Raw genomic sequence first — 19,935 nt, forward strand, 5'->3', positions numbered from 1 at the left:
CGTGATCATGATTATCGAGAAAATAACTCTATATTCTTTCCAATCTTTCTGCAATTCTTGTCTCTTGTCTCCACTAATGTTGTGGCAAGTATCTCACTCATGAGGTGAGCTCTTTTCACAGAACCCCTTGCTTCTGTTGAATCAAAGTTCTGATGAACACGATTCTGATTATACGATAAAACACGATAAACATTTGTTAGTAGATATGTTTATTTGATTTGATTTATTTATCGTTGAATTTAGATTACACGCAAGAAGCTAATTTAATAATAAGTATTTTGTATCTTGTGGATTGTGAATGAGAGCCTATTCCGTTTTTTGTTGTTTATTTTTTATTACTGATCGATTACGCTAAGGATTAAGTACATTTATGGGGTGTGTCTTGGACGGATTAGTATTACGTTATGCGCAAAAAAAATATAATATTATATATATATAAGGATAGGGAGGATAATCGTCAAAAGTATTTAGTGTTTCCCTCTGGAGGGAAACCATTCTGGAAGCCCGCATATCATCTTCTGATGTCTGATCTTCTGCCGTGTCGTGTGTTGAATAAGGAAAGTGTTTTCAAGTCGCAGTGGATGCTGGATGCTGGCATCTCTATCCCGTATCTTCTAGCTTTATTCTGTAGTAATACTTTTATTTCAAACCTGTGGAACCCCTCTTTCCCATCGGGGGCGCATGTGGTAGATCTTTTCGTTTTTGTGCGTGTGGCAGTTGCCCCAAAAACCCTGTGTCTTTGTGTGTGTGTGTGTGTGTGTGTGGTAGGGCTGGATTCTGGACTCTGTATATACACATCATATATAGTATATACATACATTAGTAACTAGAAAGTTGTGAGTATATGCATTCGACAGGGTGGACAACATAATATTCTAATACAAAAAAACATTTCCTTCCCCTTTCTCTTCCCCATTGTGACAATATATTTCCCATCGAAATGCTCAGTGGGAAGTAGGGGCGGCAGCATAAGATCTTATACGAACTATGTATATGTATTATCTAAATTGGAAATTTTCCCCATGCTCTCTATCTCTCTCGCTCTCCCTCTCTGGCTGGCTGGCTGGCTTTCTCTATCTCTTTCTCATTCGGAGCTGGGTGTTTCAGAACACAAAAGTTTCGTTTGTTCAGTTATTCAAAAAATCATTTCCACTGATTAGAAACCCATTATGGGAACCTGGAACTCATCCGCTTTGAACTGACATTTTCGGGGGTTTCGTTTCATTTCGTTTCTTGCAGTTATTTTTAATGTCAGGCAATTGTAATTGGCACGTTTTTTGTTTTGTTAATTATTGTAAGGATATATAATCGTCTACGACCTATGGAATGTGCGAGAGCCTACATCTGTATATGTGAACCATGTTGAAGGATTGGATTGGATCCGAGCTCGAGCAGAAGGGCCAGACACCCCACCCCAAACCCAAATGAGACGCGGACGCGTCCTGCGCCTTCCTGCTGGAGCTCGTGGCTTCGATACCGATAGCGATATCCCACCCTCCTCCCTTCCCTTTCCTTTCCGGTGCGCTGATTTTTTAGTCGATTGTTAGTAGAAGTGACTAATCGAAAGGCGGCTCTGGCTCTGTTTGGGAGCGGCTTCTACCATTTGCGCGGCGGCATGGGCAGCTCCTTCTCCGCATGATAGACACTGCGATGGGTCTCCACATACTCGCTCTGCGATTGTGTCTGGGCCAGGACACGCTGCTCGCCGGTCCGTCCCGCGGCTATGGCTAGGGGCTGGAAAGATAAACGGTTTCTGAGTCAGTCAGTCAAGAATTACACAGGACCCAGGGGATTGCTCACCTGACGGGCTCGACGAGCATGAGGCGTGCCTTCTGGCGAGGAGATCTCGATCTCGAGATCGTCGGGTGCTGTCCAGTGCTCGGTGAACTCGCTGGCGGATCGGGCCAGCGAGGGATGACTGAGCGAGCGATGGAAGGAACGTCGATCCTCGTCGTCGTAGTACTGCATGCGGTAATAGCTGCTGGCATCGCTCACATTGTCCAGCTGGTCCGCCTGGGGGCGCCCAAAGTCCACCGTCACCTCCGACATGGACCGGAAGTCGTTGTGGTCCGTCTGGTAGGAGGTGCGCGAGCTGCGGCGCGATCGCTGCATGTTGAAGGGTCCCAGGCCCACCGGCTGGCCGGGATGGCCTCCGCCGCCGCCCACATGGAGCGGCAGGCCGGGATCGTTGCGTATGGTGCGCACACTGGAGCCACCATCGCTGTCGTACTCGTAGAGCGTCGGCAGGGAGCTGCGACGGGAGCGTGTGTCCCATGGCTGGGGCGGTGCCTTCTTGCCGCCGCGCCTGGGCAGGCGCATCTCCACATCGGTGTCATCGTCGCTGGGCGGGGCCAGAATCCGAATGATGACGTCCCACGTTTGGGGCTCGAACATGCGCTCGTAGCGCGTGTCCTGGCGGATCCGCTCAAAGTCCTCGCGCACCACAGCCTCCGTGAGCATGGACCGGAGCGTGGACTGTGTGGTGATGATCTCCTTCCACTTGGCCCGGTCGTCATAGCTGATGTTGTTGTGGACAGAGCTGGTGTCATCCCTGTCGCCGCCGCCGGAGATTTCGGACATTTCGGGCTCCTCCAGGATGCGTATGAGCACATCCCAGTTTGGCACATCCATGTCCTGGGGCGGCACCTCGATGGGCTTCATGTTGCCCACCAGCTCGGGGCTGGTCAGCTTCAGTTTGTTGTCGTGGATCTGGGATGGGGGCTCCGCTGGAGGAAGCGACAGCTCGCTGCGCTCCATTTTGGGCGTGAGGGTCAGACCCGAGGCACTGGATATGTCCGAGAAGTTCTCCCACAGCTGCTGCTCCCGCTCGCTGGGATAGTTGCGTACCTTCACATCGAACTTGGGATCCACTGGTGGCGCTGGTGGTGCCACCGGCGGCAGTGGTGCCTTCGGCTTGCTCTTGTACTCGGTGACCCGTCGCTTGTGGCTCTCGATGTCCTCGATGGTCTTCTTCTCGGTGACGGTGCGCAGATAGACGTCGTCCACCGTGTGCGAGGTGACATGCGGCAGGGGCAGAGGCTTGGGTGGCACTGCTGCCACTGCCACCGCCATCGAATGCGGCTGGGGATCAATGGGCACATACTCGTCCTCGTAGTAGTGCATGGTTTCCACGGCCCGGTCGGGCGCCTCCGAGGACAGATCGGTGATCTCGCTGGGTGCCCGAGTGCCGTCGGTGTAGTCGGACCAGGTCTCCGGGCGTCCATCCACCACCTCGTGGTGGGTGCGCGTGTACACGGAGAACTTGGGCTCTGGCAGCGGCGGTGGGACCTGTGGGGCAGGGTGCAGCTCTGGCACGTACGTGAACTGCGACTGCATTGTCTCCACCTGCGGCGGCAGCGAGTCCATGGTCATGATGCTCTCGCGATCCTCGTAGGCCTCCATAATCGTGGACAGGTTGTTGCGATCGGGCCGCAGGGTCGCCACGCTCTCCGTGTCCGAGGTCACGGGCGACGGAATGGGCGGCGGTGATTTCTTGACACGCACCTGGACATCGAACTTCGGAGAGCCCTCCTGGAGGGGCATGGCATGCCGTGTGGTGATGGCCGCCGTCGTGACCACCGCATTGGCCACGGGCATCTCCTGGGCAGGGGCATAGTGGTCGCTGTAGATGCTCGATGTCTCCTGCACGAAGGCACGATTCTCGAAGCTGCCCGCCGAGCTGAACGGCAGCGACCTGGTGTCGATCTCCTCGATCTCCGAGTGGGATTCGCTGGGATAGTCCGACGGTATGAGGGCACCCTCGCTGCCCGAGGACGAGTAGACGGCCTGCAGGGCGGCGTGGGCCCGCGGTATCTTGACGCCCTCGAACACACTGATGTTGCCCAGGCTGCTGCCACTCAGTTTCGTGATCTCCGATCCACTGCCCATGCTCATGGGCAGGCGTCGCACCACCGGTATGGGGCGGCTGCGCAGGCAGTAGTAGGAGACGGCCAGGCCCAGGAGCAGGAGGGTCAAGAACATGATGGCGCAGATGATCATCAGTATCTGGATGCTCTTCAGCGGCGGCTGCAGCACAGAGCTCGTGGCAATGGGATTGAGGCTGTCAAGGTCAACAGGGCAGAGTTTAGGCAGGAGTTCAAAGGATAAAGCTTGGTTCTGCGTCCAGGACTACTCACATGGGCGCTGGCAGTGCTGGTGGCAGTGAGGGCACTGGCGGCGGATAGCGGCAGACGATCGTGATGATCTCGTCCCCGTCCATCTCCAGATTCGCGTGGAAGCGAACAATGATGTTGTTGGTGAAGACACGTGTGGGATTCTGTGGGACGACGCCAAGGACACCGAAAATAAAGGAACACCACCTCGACTGGGAGGGGGAAGGGGAGTGCCACTTACCTGAATGGTGCCACAACCCTTGAGGGGCAGCTCGAGGCGATAGCTGAGGGCCCCCTTGCCGCTGACGCGACACGCACTGCTGCGGTCATAATCGGCCTGGATGATGCCATGGAACGGATCGTTAAACTTGAGATCAACCTGCAATGAAAATCGTTTTGGTCAGGGCTCAGGGTCAGGGTGAGGAGGACTTGGGTTAGGTCGGGGTTGGCTTCGGGCTCTGGATTACCTGCATGGAGCCGGCGGCACAATTAAGCGCTGCCTTGGTGCGGTTCAGAAAGATCAATGGGCTGATGTCGTCCAGCTTGGTAACCTTCACAAAGAGATACACAAAAGAAGAAACATATTAACGATATGGATGGCGCCATCACCTGGATTCCCAACAGTCAGTGTCAGTGCGTGGGAAGAGAGCGCTCTCCAAAAGAGAGATGCTCTCCAAGAGATGATACGATGATACCCACGCACACTCCACTGATTAGCATATTATGTAAGCTACTCTCGTACTCTCGTACCCTCCATGACTGCGCTTCCGATTTGGCACATTGTGCACCTTATACGGGATGGTATCTCTGTGGCTTCAGGGAAACTCCCAGGGCCCCGAGACTCCATTGTTTTTTTTGGGGGCCAATGTGAAACAAGAGAGCGTGACAGCAGGAAGACAGCAGACACAGGCACAATCCCACCGAATATGCATGGACCTACCCACCTACATTGTTACGGGGGGACTGTAAAACTATGGTACTCGTATATAGGTTGCCAGAACTCTCAAGAGAGACTCTCATGAGATGTCTTCCTACTACTTTACAGTTTATATAAGAGCTGTTAGCCTTCCGCTGCTTTTGGGCCAGCATTTCATTATGTAGGACAAACCCATGTGTTTCATCTAGCAGCTACAACTTAAGGCTGATTTCTAATCCGCAAATGAAGCACTTAAGTCTAAGCTCATGTTACAAAAAGACACTTAAATGAAGAAATTTAATCAAGGCTTTGGACTGAAGCCTCCACCCATGATCGTAGGCTTAACTTTTTCCTTTTTGGAAGCTGGGAAGCTATTTAACCGGCGATTAACCAACATGGGCTTCTTACCAGTAGATAAACCCAATTTATGTAGGGGTCTTAGGCTTAGACTTGGGCTCTTACCTTTCCATCCAGTGTCGCCTCCTCGGGCAGGCCGTTTGTGGTGTAGTTGCCGCTATCGCCGTGTTGCACGTAATTGGATTGGGCCGCGACCTGTCCGCCGCAGATAAGCAGCAGGAGAGCCGCCATTAGGCAACGACTGCGGCTGCTGGCCCACAATGGCCCCGGGTCCGAGTTCATTCTCGTATCGTAGTGTCGCCTGGGCCACAGAGCAAGAGACTGGAGACTGCAATGGAAAATGCATATAAATTAGCACACGGCAATCGCACTGGACTGGACGTACAATCCAAACTGTGGGCTACTATTTCTATATACTCGTACATACATACATATATATGTACACCCTGAGAATCGAATGGTTACACTTCGATTTAAAAAATTCTTACCCAATTTACGAATATTGAATTATAATTCCCTTTGTTTGTATTTCGTAGCCGAATACAGAATTTAATTTCTCTCAGTGCATATAGAAGGTTGTAAGTACAGTGTGTGGTCAGATGATGAAAACTTTTGGTAAGATTGAAATTAAATGAGGAAAAGACTGTAATTTGTTTTCACAAATTGTAAGATGTAACTCCCATTTGTTCTGTCTTTGGACAAAGTACAAATTGTTCAATCCTTCGACTGTTCACACAACCCAGTGATTGTTTCTTTTGAAAAGCTTAGAAACGATTCCAGCGATTCCGTCACTGTTCACGTTATACAGTGTTCACTGTACTTTGCTTGAGCTATGGCTAGGGTTAGTCGATCGTGACGCAGATGGAGACGGAGACCCAGAGTAGGCCGCAGTTGCAGTTGCAGCTGCGTCGGATCGATCGATTCAATTCGATGAGAGTGCAGCTGTGCACAACTGTGGGTCGGGCTGAACAAGCTGAACAGAACCCACTGAAAATGGCCGAAAATGGTGTCTGGTCTCTGGGCCGATATTTGATTTATCTGCTGGCTGGAAATTGGCCCGCACGCAGCTGCTGGCCATTTGGCTGGCTTCGGCTTCTGGCCGAATTTAGATCACCGAAAAGTTGCAATGGCGGACGGCGGAAGTGAAGTATGCGATGATGTATGTGTGCATATGTGTGTGAGTATCTATGAGCATGTATGCATAGGTATGCCGTTAGGTCGTATCTGCGATCGTCTCTCCGTCAGCGGCCAGCCCCTGCCTCGCCCATTGTGCCACGCTCAGATCAGCGGCCTTCTGTCAACGACCTTCGTTCCAAATATTTTGCGTTTAACAGCAAACCACAACGAGATACAAAGATACAAAGATACACAGATACATACATGGTAGAACCAATTTTCCCTTTGAATTGTGTATAGTATATTCAAAAGAGCTTTCTCTCTGTGGATTGACGATGGCAGGCGATGGAGTTTGTAGCTGGAGATTTCGGGGCACTGATCTATGGAGAGGCGGGGGCGAGGCGAACAACAGATGTTCAATGTCAATGTCGAGAGATTGATAGGTCGCCCCAAACCGAAGACCAGAAGACCAGCAAAGATTGACGACTCACGACTGAAGACTGAAGACTGTTGCAAATTATTCAGTTATGGATGGAATGGGGGATCCACTTACACTGGATCGATGGATCGTTGGATGCTGGATATGGGTGTACGTATTGCATAAAGCAAAGCAAAGCAAAGCAATCGCTGTCATACGCAATACGAAAGACTTGGCGAAACGAGGCAGACAGATATCGATGTCGATGTCTCGATGTTGAGAAGTCGATGTCGATGTCGATGCTCGCAGACCAATAAAGCGAGACAACACCTACGACAATTTTGCCATATTTGTCAAGCAGAGTCGCCTTGAAGCGGATCTCCCCTACCCTCCCCTCGTAACCATTCGACTGCATTTGCCATAAGCTACTCTCGCACAAAAGCCAAGTCGAATCGAGTCGAGTCGAGTCGAGGCAAAAAGCCAAGACAGCAAAAGTAAAGCAAAGCCAGCGCAGACATGGCTTGCTTTGTGGCTTAAATTCTACTTGATTTGAGTTAACCATTTTTCGCCAAACAAGTTTTTCAGCCAACACACACACGCGCACACAGATACGGGCGAATCTTTGAATGTACGTAGGAGAGCAGCCAGCCCCAGTCCCAGCCCCAGCAAAAAGGTAAGACAGCAACAGGGCCAGGTGGGTACGTAGTACCTACCCAAAGAGTGGGGCTAATGACGGTGCCTGTGCCGCCTCCTTCTCTGGTTGCAACGGCCACAAAGTTATCGCAGAGAGAGAGAGACATACCTGGGATTTGTCAAGGCTGTTGTCACGTATCCACCAGGCCAGAAACATATGCACATATATACAAACATATTTTCGTTATCATTCCCCCATGAGTCATGGCTATAAGTATCTCAGAAGTTGGCTTCATGTTAGAAGAACTTGTTTTGATCAGCAAAACCCGATCGGCATATGGCATAGGTCGTTTATCATTAAGAAAGTGGTTTATTAACAAATAAATAAACAAATAAACACAAATAAGATTCAATTTCAGTTCTAAACTTTGATTAAAAGAGCACTTGAAAGGCTGACTTGGAAAGATATTCTGAGTCATACAGACATATGTGAAAATTAGATGACAACTCTCGCAGACAAAGAAAAGCCGGAACAAGCACTCGTACATGCCTATGAGTCAATACGAATCAATGTCATCATCTTCTTGGAAGTAAAATACTGATTTATAAGCAAAAAATATACATTCTATGTACACCATGTTTTTCTACTAGCAACTGGCTTCACATGAGGACTCTCTTCTCTATAGATTGAATGACTTCCTTGTGGAAAGATAAATTATTATAAGTGATGATTCTGTGTGACATTTCGTATACGAGTAGCTTCAAAATACGTGACACCTTGAGACCATATTGGCTACCGATCGTAGGCTGTTATAAAGCCATTGAGACCCCCCATTGAAATCTTGTGTAATTTATCTGGTAATTCAGTTAATGCTTTGTGCATGACAAACTCTGTTTCTAAATATATACTATTGTAGGTACATATGTTATGAAATTCTCTGCAGATGCGATCATGCGTTAAGCTTTAAAGGAAAAACATATATACATACTATATTGTAAAGACAGATACATACATACAGATACTATACATATATCGTATGTATGCCTTTTTCCTAAATTATCTCGAGTCACGCAGAATGAACCCAAGAGATCTAGAGTGTTGGCAATTAATTGGGATTAGAGTTCTTTCAGGTGTATGGAAATTTCGGAAACACATACATACACATACAGATGATGCACATGCACACGTACATCATACATATATGCACAGGTACTTTTGTGTGTATGTATAATGAAACAGAGGTGTACACCTATACATCTGTACATAGGTTTTGCTTTGTCGCTCGGCGAATAACGAACAAAACTGGTATTTTAACTTGTTGCTGCCTTGCCCCATTCCATTCCACTCCACTGCCCCTTTCCCCTACCCCGATGGGAGCTCTGGTTTAATGATTACGCGACGCGGTCGCTGCTGCTGCTGCTGCTGCTACTCCAAAGTTGACGGAAAGGCGCCCTGACTGCCGGAGTACAGCGTCAAGTATGTAACGCGCGCACAAGCTGCGCATGCGCCCAGTCTCTCTCTCACTCACTCTCTCTCTCTCTCTCTCTCTCGCTCTCTTAACAAAGACCGCTTGCCTCAGCGCAGGCGGAGGGAGGCCTCATGCGTAAGCCCAAGATACAGTGAGTGCTAAGCTCTGCCTCCACCACTACCACCATCAGAGAAGCATTACCATTACCAGCAGCAGCGGTGGCTTCTATGGCGGCGTTTTGGGCAACATTCCAACAGTGCCGTGCCGATGCCAGGCCCACGCATTAGCCCCCAGTACTCGTACACCACGGAGCTGAGCCCTGCTGATGGGATTATGGGCGAGGGCAGAGGCTACAGTTCTGACTAGAAGGCATTCGGGATCCCAACAATCGCTGGGTAGTAAAGACTTCAAAAGAAAGTACTTTCAAGTGGCCATATTTGTTAGGGTCTGCTTTTATTTTTCTGGCTTAGAATTGAAATGCCCTAAAAAAATGGCAATCACTTTCATAATTGTAATCTTTTGCAAATCTGTTCATTTGAATCATTAGAGTATCATATTTTTTGCTTGGATTGCCGATTAAAGCTGACTTTAAAATTTACATATGTACGTACATATGGTTTTTGATTGGATAGGAAACTGTGATCAAAGTCCAGTCGAAAATATATTTAAGCCATAGTTAGTGATAGTTAAGCTACCAAATAGAATATCCTTTCAAGAATATCACCCAAAGGAAGGTTCGATTGAATTGAATTCCCAGGAACCCCAATAACTAAATATACATATTACCCGCTTAATACTCAAAGAACCCTCGGCTGCTTAAGCTGGCGCAAATAATTAATTCGAGTGGAGTGTAAGAACTTGTTGAAGTGCAGCATCAGCATCGGCATCAGCAAGCAGTAGCATCAGAAATTATTGTACACAGAAGGCAGACAGCCGCCATCGGAAATGATCGGGAAGCGACGGAACAATAGAATTTAATGAACACATCAACTGCGATGAGGATGAGGATGGGAATGGGAATGGGGAGAACTCTCCTCCTCTCCACTCTCCACTCTCTATTCTCCATTGTCGAGTCCACTCCACTCGATACTCGGATACAATTGAGTGGCACTTTCTCGGATCAGAGGCAATTTGTTTCGTCAGGGGGATTACTGTACTTTTTTTTTCTGTGTGGGGGAAAGCAGGCTCTCGATCGATTCTATTCTATTCTATTCTATTAAGTTATATTGTGGGGAATGTGGAATGGGTATTGAGTATTGGGGGCTGCTGGCTGGCATTGTCAACTATCAAACAATTGTGTGAAAAGTGTCAGACAGTCGTATGAGTAATACAAATTCCTGGCTGATCTCGTATGCGGACCGGACGATGATGTATATCCAATTCGCAGAAGTTGTCCCATCGATAGGCCCGTGTGGCGTCCAATACTAATTAGACGGTGACTGTTTTTGCATGTTTCGTGAGTGCACAGTGCGCTGCATTTGTTTGTTCACACCACAGGCACAGGCACAGCCGCAGCAAAAACAAAGCTGTACAAATAGCTTCAAACTAAAGTCTTAAATATATGGATACACATGTAGTATTTCCTTTGGCGAAGGTTACGTTGGACATGCGAAGGCAGGGCTGCACATTAATTGTTTGTTTTCATAATTTGTATGTCAAAAAAATAAAGAAAATTTCACGAAGAGGAAACAATAGCAAAGTTTTTAGTATTTTATCAGTAAACTACTAACATGAACACTGCACTTTTGTTGGTAAGTATATATATATATATGTATGTATGTATATATTTTTTCGTTTGCTTTTGGTTATGCTTCAAAAGCCAGAGATGAACAGAGACAGAGAGAGAGAGAGAGCAAGAGATTTCGCAACGGTATTACGGGACTTGGCTTTCCTGTACCAAAAAAAAAAAAAAACTAAAATATACACAAACAACTTGGATATTTTTCTTTTCGTTACTTTTTCGTTTATTTCGGTTTGGGTCGCGCTCCGACACTTAGCTCTAGCCGCGCTCTGGGCCGCTCGATCTCGTCGTGTGGGTATCGTTTCTGTGGGATTATTCAATGCCGATTCTGTGCGAACTACTGCGGATCGGATCGGATGGGTCTGTGTTGTGTCCGTACCCCGAACGCGCTCTAGTGGATTACCTGCTAGCGACTGACTGGCGCGACTGCTTGCCATTCCATTCGGCGGCTCCACCGCTGAGTCTGTGCATTCATCAATCTCTTAGCCAACTCAAACTCTTCTCTCTCTCGCTCTCTGTTGCCAGTGTCTCTCTCTCTCTCTCTCTATTGACGCGAGATCACCTTTGCAGGCCCACCGATGCGCATCGGATACACCGCTACTTGGAGCTGGAGCTGGCCCTCGACCCACCGAAAACCCACGAAACCAACAAAATCCATAACGAGCCACAGACGAAAGCCCAGCTCGGAGAGCGAGCCACGATCGGTAACGTTGTATCTCTGGCCCAAAGTATCTCTCGTCGTGTACCCTCGTGTATTGCCAAAACCTGTTGCGTTGCTTGGATTTAATTGCGCTGCCTGCCCACCTCTACCTCTACCTCTACCTCATTGTCTCTCTGGTGTTTGTTGTCCATTAGACAAACTGAGAGAGTTAGCGTGAGCACAGCTCTTTTCGGATGGGAGAGCGCCACGTAGTACACCACAGACCCAAAGCAACGAGAAACAGGCAATGCACTCGCCAAGCCAAGCTCGCCATGGTGTACAGCGAATCATTGGCTATACAGTGAGCCCTCTAAATAGCAAACATTTGGCAAAAATACCAATAATGAACTAGTCTTTAGCGTACTTCAATATTTGCCCCCACTCAGTAGTGGGCTGGGCTCAGGTACGTTGGGAGGTAGAAAAGCATTTCTACTCTTTCGGAGAGGCCAGGGCCCTGGCAAATAAATAGTCAAGTCCAATCGGGATTCAGGATCAGTAGGTTCTTACTCAAGAAAATGCATTATGTATTTCCAACTGCAACTGCAGGCTTGCTCAGCAGCGTGTCCGCTCCGGAATATACTGAAAAGTACGTACCTTTATCTCTTCTATTTATTCTCTTCTCTTCTCCATCCATAATTTTTTCTGTATCACTAATAAGAGATCTTAGATTTTTAAACAAGATTTTAACACAATACATAAGTTGTTTCATATCAATTTGTTGGTTCTTTTTGTTTTTTGTTTTGTTTTGTGTATTGCTTCCTTGGAAAACAAGGAACAGTTTTGAGTGTGGGTGTATAAAGATGCTTAATTTTTGATGAAACCATCATCATCATCCTGATCATCATCATCTTCATAGTCGTTGTCTTTCACTTCTGCGTCGTTGAGTACCAAACGGAATGTGGTTTGTATCTTCATCAGCTTACGAAGAAACTCAGGCTCTAGAGTATTGTAACGTAAGTCAACTAGAGCCAAGTTATCGCTCTCAATTGGCTGTTCTATATCGATTTCTGCATGGGATGTGGGGATGTCAGGATGTCGAATCGATTAAGATGTTGTTCGGCTCTGAGAACTCCTCTGACATGAACTTACTCGTAATCAAGTTGTCCTGAGCATACAAATATGTCAAATGCGGCAACTTGAAAACTACATCGGGCAATTGAAACAGATAATTACATGATATATTGAGTCTTGCCAAGGCTCGCAGACTGCCAATCTCCTTTGGAAGTGTCGTCAGAAAATTATCTGCTATATTGAGATCTGAAACGATTAGATAAAACAATATGTATGCATGTAGCTATATGTATAAGGTAATGCTGATTGTGTCTTACTTGTTAAGACTTTGAAATCGAGGGCCAATTTTGGTTGTATCTCTTCAATTAAATTGCCGCTAAGATCACACTCCTTAACCTCAGTCCCAGCATTGGACATAAAGCTAAACACAACTTCAGGAATTTCTGTCAGTTGGCTATGGTTGAGATCTGCAAGAAGGAAAGTGCGATTCAAATACAGGTATCCTTTTTATATATCTTCAATAGAGCTATGTATGTTTTACTCGCCAACGGAAGCAAAGTCCTTAACTGGAGCCCACAAAGGGCGCATGGGTCCATAGGCTCCTGGCAGACGTACTGCAGCTAATCCTCCTTGTCGGGGCAATCGATGCAACTCACTGAAAGGTCATAGGCAACGGGACTGACAAGTGTAAAGGCTGAAGTGCAAACTATCTGAAGGAACCTTCTTCGCAAACTGATTTCCCAGATGCACTTGGCAACAAATCGAGCAAACCCAATATGTTATTTCCCATTGTAACAGGCAGATGCACTTCAAGAAAATGTACATACAATATACCACAATTTGCCGAAGGGGTGACGCGTTTCACATGTTTTGCACCACTACACGCATAGAATTCCAAGAAAATTGTACGAAAATTCACAAAATAGTGCCTTGACAGCGGCTGAAAGTGGCACTTACTTCCACAAAACGTTGCGCATGCGCACGCGGACTTTGGCAGTAGGGGCAGGAGCCCTGGTGGGCCACAAAATGGAGCTGCACATATGAAAAGGTTCCCTTGTGTTGCAGCTTGCAAGTCAAGAATTAAGGTCGATATCGGTGTATTTTTCTAGTGCAAATTTATTTACGCACGCATGTTCGTGTGCGTGTGCGTGTGCCTGTCGTGTGCGTGTTCGTGTGCCTGTGGTGGCTTTTGCACAAACTTACCCAAAATGCCCGTGGAACTGGCGTTCTGGCACTTCGAAAACAGCCGATTAACGGCGTTCATTAGCTGCTCTTGATCCATTTTTGAACTTTCTTGCAAATTTTCGCTTGTGCCGCAATATTTTCTTTGATTAAATGTCTGCTGCGCTGCCAACTTCTTTGAAGAATTATGTGAAAATTGCCTAAAATTCGTAGCTCGAATATATTACAACAATTGACTTTTGAATGTAGTCGATAACAATAGTGCCAATCGGTCGCAACAACTGACGTCATAAATTCACAGCCTCAATTGTCAAGTGTTACCAAAGGAAAATATATGTATATATTAGTGGGAGATTGAAGCAATTGATTCATATTCTTTACTCTATGTTGAAGCAGGAGAGGATTGCAGGGACTGCAGGTCGGATTGTTCGTGTGATGGTCGCTTATAGTGCTTGCTTCTACTTTTCGTCTTCAGTTCTATCAGAATTTATTGAGAAATAAATTTCCAATCTAACAAATATCGATATATCCATGTATAATTTATTTATGCATTTATATCTATCTACTCCTGTTGTTGTAATTCTGGCGACCTGGGACCCTGCTGCAGGAATATGCCAAGCTGCTGCCGTAGCGAGTGGAGTTGAAGCAGCGTTTCGTCCAACTGAAGAAAGAGATGGGAGAAGAAAACACTGCTCCATCAAAATTTGAATTTCCCGGGTAGTGCCAGTGTGACCATATTCTGTCGGGTCAATTGTTATGTCCAGAGCTGCCAACTTTTCAAAAAGAAAAAAAAACTATTTTTAACTTGAAGAAAACGAAAACAGATGAATATTTTCAGAAAAAAGTGTTAATAATTAAGTTCGGCTAACGGCGCGTCATCACCCTCCCTGTGGCCACTGCCATGGCCCTCCTCCGTGCGTCCCTCGCTGTTTTCTCCGCCTTTCCAGTCCGTTCGCCGTTGGTATCTCCTCCGTTGGTGATTCCGCCGTAGCTCCTCGTCCTCGCGGAAGGTAAAAGGAATGTCCTGCTGGCTGGAATGTGGCAGACACTAGCTTTGCTTAGCATCGTACGATTACTCCGTTATCTAGGGAAGCAAGGTGTAAGCTTTGTCTAAAATCGTACGATTACCCCGTTGGTTGTGGAAGGTAAAGTTCCGATCGTAAGGGCTAATGCAAGTAATAGAACTTCTGGCTAGATCATTGCTATAGTGAAGCTGTGCGAATTCGGATGTGTCTTTTTATACAAATATATATATCCAAGTGAATTTGAAAACGTTGTGCAATCAAACACGTGCCAAGTAAATTGAAGTTCTGGTGGACTAAATTATTCATTTTGGATTAAGAAAAATAAAAGGTATTTGGACCTTACAATAGTGACACAGCTTTAACAGTCTCGTATCATAGGGCTGGAAATCTTACTACGTTCGACACTGGGAAAGAAAAACCAATTGACCCCCCTCCAAGAACGAGGTCGTCAAAGTCCATCGATTTCTTAGTAGATCTGGGAAAGACCTCGGATTTCCCAGGAACCAGCATCTACATAAACCAACGATAACTACAACCAAATAAACCAGAAAGAGCCGTCCGAAGATATACTAGAGTGAAACCCGAAGTTAGGTGGATGCATACTTGAGCGGAAGTACATTTTGGAGTAAGACGAGAAGAATGGTTTTCTTGCGAATTCGGAGAAACTAATATGCCGCACTCGTCAACCTTCTCGCTTATGAATTAATTCCCATTATAATGTTCCAAAGGAATTACTAGAGCACTTGGTAGGCACTTTTTTTCCAAACTTATCATTCAATAGAGGTCATAACACATTTAACGAATATTTTGTTAAAAGTCCACCAATCAAAATACAACTTCCACAGATCTTTTCACTTCAAATACAGCTTTTCATTCGCTATAAAAGTAAAATAAATCCATTTAAATGCGATGGTTACACAGCCTCGGGCTTCTCACCGAAAGAAGATTACATCAGAGAAAAAGGAACATCGGCAAACTAGCATAACCTCGACCAAAAATCGACCAATGGTCCAACTTTCGAAGATGTGCAGACGTCAGCAGACTCCTGAATCTCTGTAAAAACTTATAGGAGTTAAAGCGCCGTACTGAGAAGACCGTGAGGTGCTATATGAAGCTTATATGACTCTATGACGAGACCATGAAGCTTTACGCTGCCAAGATTGATAGGTGCATCATAGCGAGGGCCAATAGGTTAGTTAAAATTTGATCCAAAATCAATCACCAAAGCATCAGAAAACCAGAGAAAATATAATTTCAACCGGAAAGTAAACGAAAATCAGAAACTTAACATACGCCTCTGCAAGTATCGGCGGGCACCTCTAACATCATCTGTTATGTCAACAGCCTGTGGTCAGCCTGCTTCCAGTGGCCTGTTAGGCGCAACAGTATGCTGTTAACGCGGGTTCTGCTGTTAACTGAGGAAGTCGCTTTCTGGTTTTTCTGTTCGCCTGGTAATAAAATATCGAAAAATACCGTTTTGGCATCGTTTCGTCACGGAATTTCCTTTTTCGATGCCGTTGGTGCTTTTAATGTGGGTTTTAACGGAAACGATACTTAATTATACCCGATACTCAAAATGAGTATTGGGGTATATTAGATTTGTGGTAAAAGTGGATGTGTGTAACGTCCAGAAGGAATCGTTTCCGACCCCATAAAGTATATATATTCTTGATCAGCATCAATAGCCGAGTCGATTGAGCCCTGTCTGTCTGTCCGTCTGTCCGTCCGTCCGTCCGTCCGTCCGTCCGTCCGTCCCCTTCAGCGCCTAGTGCTCAAAGACTATAAGAGCTAGAGAAACGATGTTTTGGATCCAGACTTCTGCGATATGTCACTGCTACAAAAATATTTCAAAACTTCGCCCCGCCCACTTCCGCCCCCACAAAGGACGAAAATCTGTGGCATCCACATTTTTAAAGATACGATAAAACCAAAAACGCAGAATCGTAGAGGATGACTATATGTTCTAGAGTGTAAAATCTCAATTAGATCGTATAATTATTATAGCCAGAATCAAGAAAACAATTTCATTCTTTCTCGCTCTGTCTCTCTCTAACACACAGGCTTCATGGTCGGTTTTGCCAATTGCAAAATATGAGTTCAAGGATCTCAGAACCTATAAGATCCAGAGCAACCAAATTTGGTATCCACACTCCTGTGATATCGGACCTTGACCGTTTCGTGTCAAAATTTCGCAACACACCCCCTTCCGCCAAATCTCAGAGACTATTAAGGCTAGAGTAACCAAATTTGGTATCCGCACTTCTGTTAGATCTCACTATAAAACGTATATCTCAGAATTTCGCCCCACCCCCTTCCGCCCCCACAAAGGACGAAAATCTGTTGCATCCACAATATTGCACATTTGAGAAAACTAAAAACGCAGAATCATAGATAATGACCATATCTATCAGATTGCTGGATCTGGATCAGATCGGATCATTTTTGTAGCCAAAAGCAAGAAATCAATTTGCAGTGGCCACGCAGCGCCCGACGTCACGCTCAGACTGATTTTCTGTCTCTCTCGCACGCACTCTTTGTCGTGTGGTACAACATTAGCGGCGTCTGCCGCAGGAGAGCCATACTGACTTAGTATCGGGTATAACTGTAGAGTTGCGGTGTACGCAGCAACTCACAACCTTCCCCCTCGTTTTTTGTTTTGTTTTGTGTATTGCTTCCTTGGAGAACAAGGAACAGTTTTGAGTGTGGGTGTATAAAGATGCTTAATTTTTGATGAAACCATCATCATCATCCTGATCATCATCATCTTCATAGTCGTTGTCTTTCACTTCTGCGTCGTTGAGTACCAAACGGAATATGGTTTGTATCTTCATCAGCTTACGAAGAAACTCAGGCTCTAGATTATTGTAACGTAAGTCAACTAGAGCCAAGTTATCGCTCTCAATTGGCTGTTCTATATCGATTTCTGCATGGGATGTGGGGATGTCAGGATGTCGAATCGATTAAGATGTTGTTCGGCTCTGAGAACTCCTCTGACATGATCTTACTCGTAATCAAGTTGTCCTGAGCATACAAATATGTCAAATGCGGCAACTTGAAAACTACATCGGGCAATTGAAACAGATAATTACATGATATATTGAGTCTTTCCAAGGCTCGCAGACTGCCAATCTCCTTTGGAAGTGTCGTCAGAAAATTATGTGCTATATTGAGATCTGAAACGATTAGATAAAACAATAGGTATGCATGTAGCTATATGTATAAGGTAATGCTGATTGTGTCTTACTTGTTAAGACTTTGAAATCGAGGGCCAATTTTGGTTGTATCTCTTCCATTAAATTGCCGCTAAGATCACACTCCTTAACCTCAGTCCCAGCATTGGACATAAAGCTAAATACAACTTCAGGAATTTCTGTCAGTTGGCTATGGTTGAGATCTGCAAGAAGGAAAGTGCGATTCAAATACAGGTATCCTTTTTATATATCTTCAATAGAGCTACGTATGTTTTACTCGCCAACGGAGCCAAAGTCCTTAACTGGTTAACTACAACCGTCTGACGCCTCCTTCCCCCAGCTGGCAGGGCATTGTGCTAGCGAGGAGCCCACAAAGGGCGCATGGGTCCATAGGCTCCTGGCAGACGTACTGCAGCTAATTCTCCTTGTCGGGGCAATCGATGCAACTCACTGAAAGGTCATAGGCAACGGGACTGACAAGTGTAAAGGCTGAAGTGCAAACTTTCTGAAGGAACCTTCTTCGCAAACTGATTTCCCAGATGCACTTGGCAACAAATCGAGCAAACCCAATATGTTATTTCCCATTGTAACAGGCAGATGCACTTCAAGAAAATGTACATACAATATACCACAATTTGCCGAAGGGGTGACGCGTTTCACATGTTTTGCACCACTACACGCATAGAATTCCAAGAAAATTGTACGAAAATTCACAAAATAGTGCCTTGACAGCGGCTGAAAGTGCCACTTACTTCCACAAAACGTTGCGCATGCGCACGCGGACTTTGGCAGTAGGGGCAGGAGCCCTGGTGGGCCACAAAATGGAGCTGCACATATGAAAAGGTTCCCTTGTGTTGCAGCTTGCAAGTCAAGAATTAAGGTCGATATCGGTGTATTTTTCTAATGCAAATTTATGTACGCACGCATGTGCGTGTGCGTGTGCCTGTCGTGTGCGTGTTCGTGTGCCTGTGGTGGCTTTTGCACAAACTTACCCAAAATGCCCGTGGAACTGGCGTTCTGGCACTTCGAAAACAGCGGATTAACGGCGTTCATTAACTGAACTTCACTATTATTTCATTTTTAAGAGATTCACTGAATTCCTTTCGGTTACTCATATTTCACAAATTATTGAACGAAAACAATTTTTATCAGCATTTACAATCTCTAAACTGAGATAATCCGTAATAATGGTTTCGCTTTCTATCAACAGCAGATCAATGCAAATTAATTGAAGTTCTGACAAAATACTTTTGTCCAGCCAAGATCAGACTACGAATGAGAATAAGAAGCATATTAACAAAACGCAAAATGCAACTACGAAGATAATTTGCAATATACTTTATGCATTCATGTAGTTAGCGGTAAATCAGATAAGAGAGCTGTAACACGTAGCAATTCGTCAAAATTCAACGCTAAACGTTGCGTAGAGCTTTGTCAAAATACTTATGCCGACGTGTGTATGTATATATTAGAAAAAATATGACTGATATGGATTCTATCAAATCAAGGATTTTCTTCCGATCCCACAAGGCCGTTGCACCCCAGGAACGACCTACAAAAGCTGGCTTGTTGTTACTTGATGTTGTTGTCAGTTGTTGTGCAACAAAAACATCCAACTGGAACCCTTGCATACCATTGAAATACCGGGTTTTCCGGCACGCTATATCTCTGCTATACAGCAGCCGATCAGGGCGTGGCATGTCTTTTCATGACCGGGCGAGTCGTGCCAACCGATTGGCATCAGAAAAGAGGACATTCATTTTGTCACGATTTTCGCAAAAAATCATGATGTTACCATCATTAAATTTGGCAAAAATCGGCCTCATTTTCGTAGTCGACATCTTGATGCCGTTCGACAGTCAGGACCCCCAGGATCCTGGGGGAGTGGGTCCTGCGCCGATCTGGCCCTATTTATCTGAGATATAGCCGTCCGAAGATTTGCACACCACTGAAATACCGGGATTTTCGGCACGCTATACCTCTGTTACACGGCAGCCGATCAGGGCGTGGCATGTCTTTTCGTGACCGGGCGAGTCCTGCCAACCGATTGGCATCAGAAAAGAG

At 45.9% G+C, this 19,935-nt stretch overlaps 3 protein-coding genes across 4 annotated transcripts; all 3 read right to left on the reverse strand.

Moving 5' to 3' along the window:
• Positions 1-243: 243 nt before the first annotated feature.
• On the reverse strand, positions 244-5,713 carry LOC108164791. Its single transcript, XM_033391938.1, has 6 exons — positions 5,491-5,713; positions 4,580-4,663; positions 4,354-4,491; positions 4,137-4,276; positions 1,801-4,060; positions 244-1,734 (listed from the first exon to the last, which is right to left on the reverse strand). Exons 1-6 carry the CDS (start codon positions 5,665-5,667, stop codon positions 1,597-1,599), a joined length of 2,937 nt encoding a protein of 978 aa, XP_033247829.1. The 5' UTR covers positions 5,668-5,713; the 3' UTR covers positions 244-1,596.
• A 6,392-nt stretch (positions 5,714-12,105) lies between these two features.
• Positions 12,106-14,054, reverse strand: LOC108150778 (protein lap1-like). Of its 2 annotated transcripts, XM_017279078.2 has the most exons (4): positions 13,677-14,031; positions 12,791-12,940; positions 12,552-12,719; positions 12,106-12,469 (listed from the first exon to the last, which is right to left on the reverse strand). In XM_017279078.2, exons 1-4 carry the CDS (start codon positions 13,753-13,755, stop codon positions 12,267-12,269), a joined length of 600 nt encoding a protein of 199 aa, XP_017134567.2. In that variant the 5' UTR covers positions 13,756-14,031; the 3' UTR covers positions 12,106-12,266. The 2 variants fall into 2 exon arrangements, with proteins under 2 accessions (XP_017134567.2, XP_017134588.2); XM_017279099.2 differs by lacking the exon at positions 12,791-12,940 and having other exon boundaries at positions 13,677-14,054.
• Positions 14,055-17,326: 3,272 nt separating this feature from the next.
• On the reverse strand, positions 17,327-18,924 carry LOC117192294 (leucine-rich repeat protein soc-2 homolog). The gene is made up of 4 exons (XM_033396952.1): positions 18,864-18,924; positions 17,925-18,074; positions 17,686-17,853; positions 17,327-17,603 (listed from the first exon to the last, which is right to left on the reverse strand). The coding sequence occupies exons 1-4, from the start codon at positions 18,922-18,924 to the stop codon at positions 17,401-17,403; spliced, it is 582 nt and encodes a 193-aa protein (XP_033252843.1). The 3' UTR covers positions 17,327-17,400.
• Positions 18,925-19,935: the final 1,011 nt, after the last annotated feature.

This window comes from Drosophila miranda, chromosome XL (assembly GCF_003369915.1).
Source record: "Drosophila miranda strain MSH22 chromosome XL, D.miranda_PacBio2.1, whole genome shotgun sequence".
NCBI lineage: Eukaryota > Metazoa > Arthropoda > Insecta > Diptera > Drosophilidae > Drosophila > Drosophila miranda.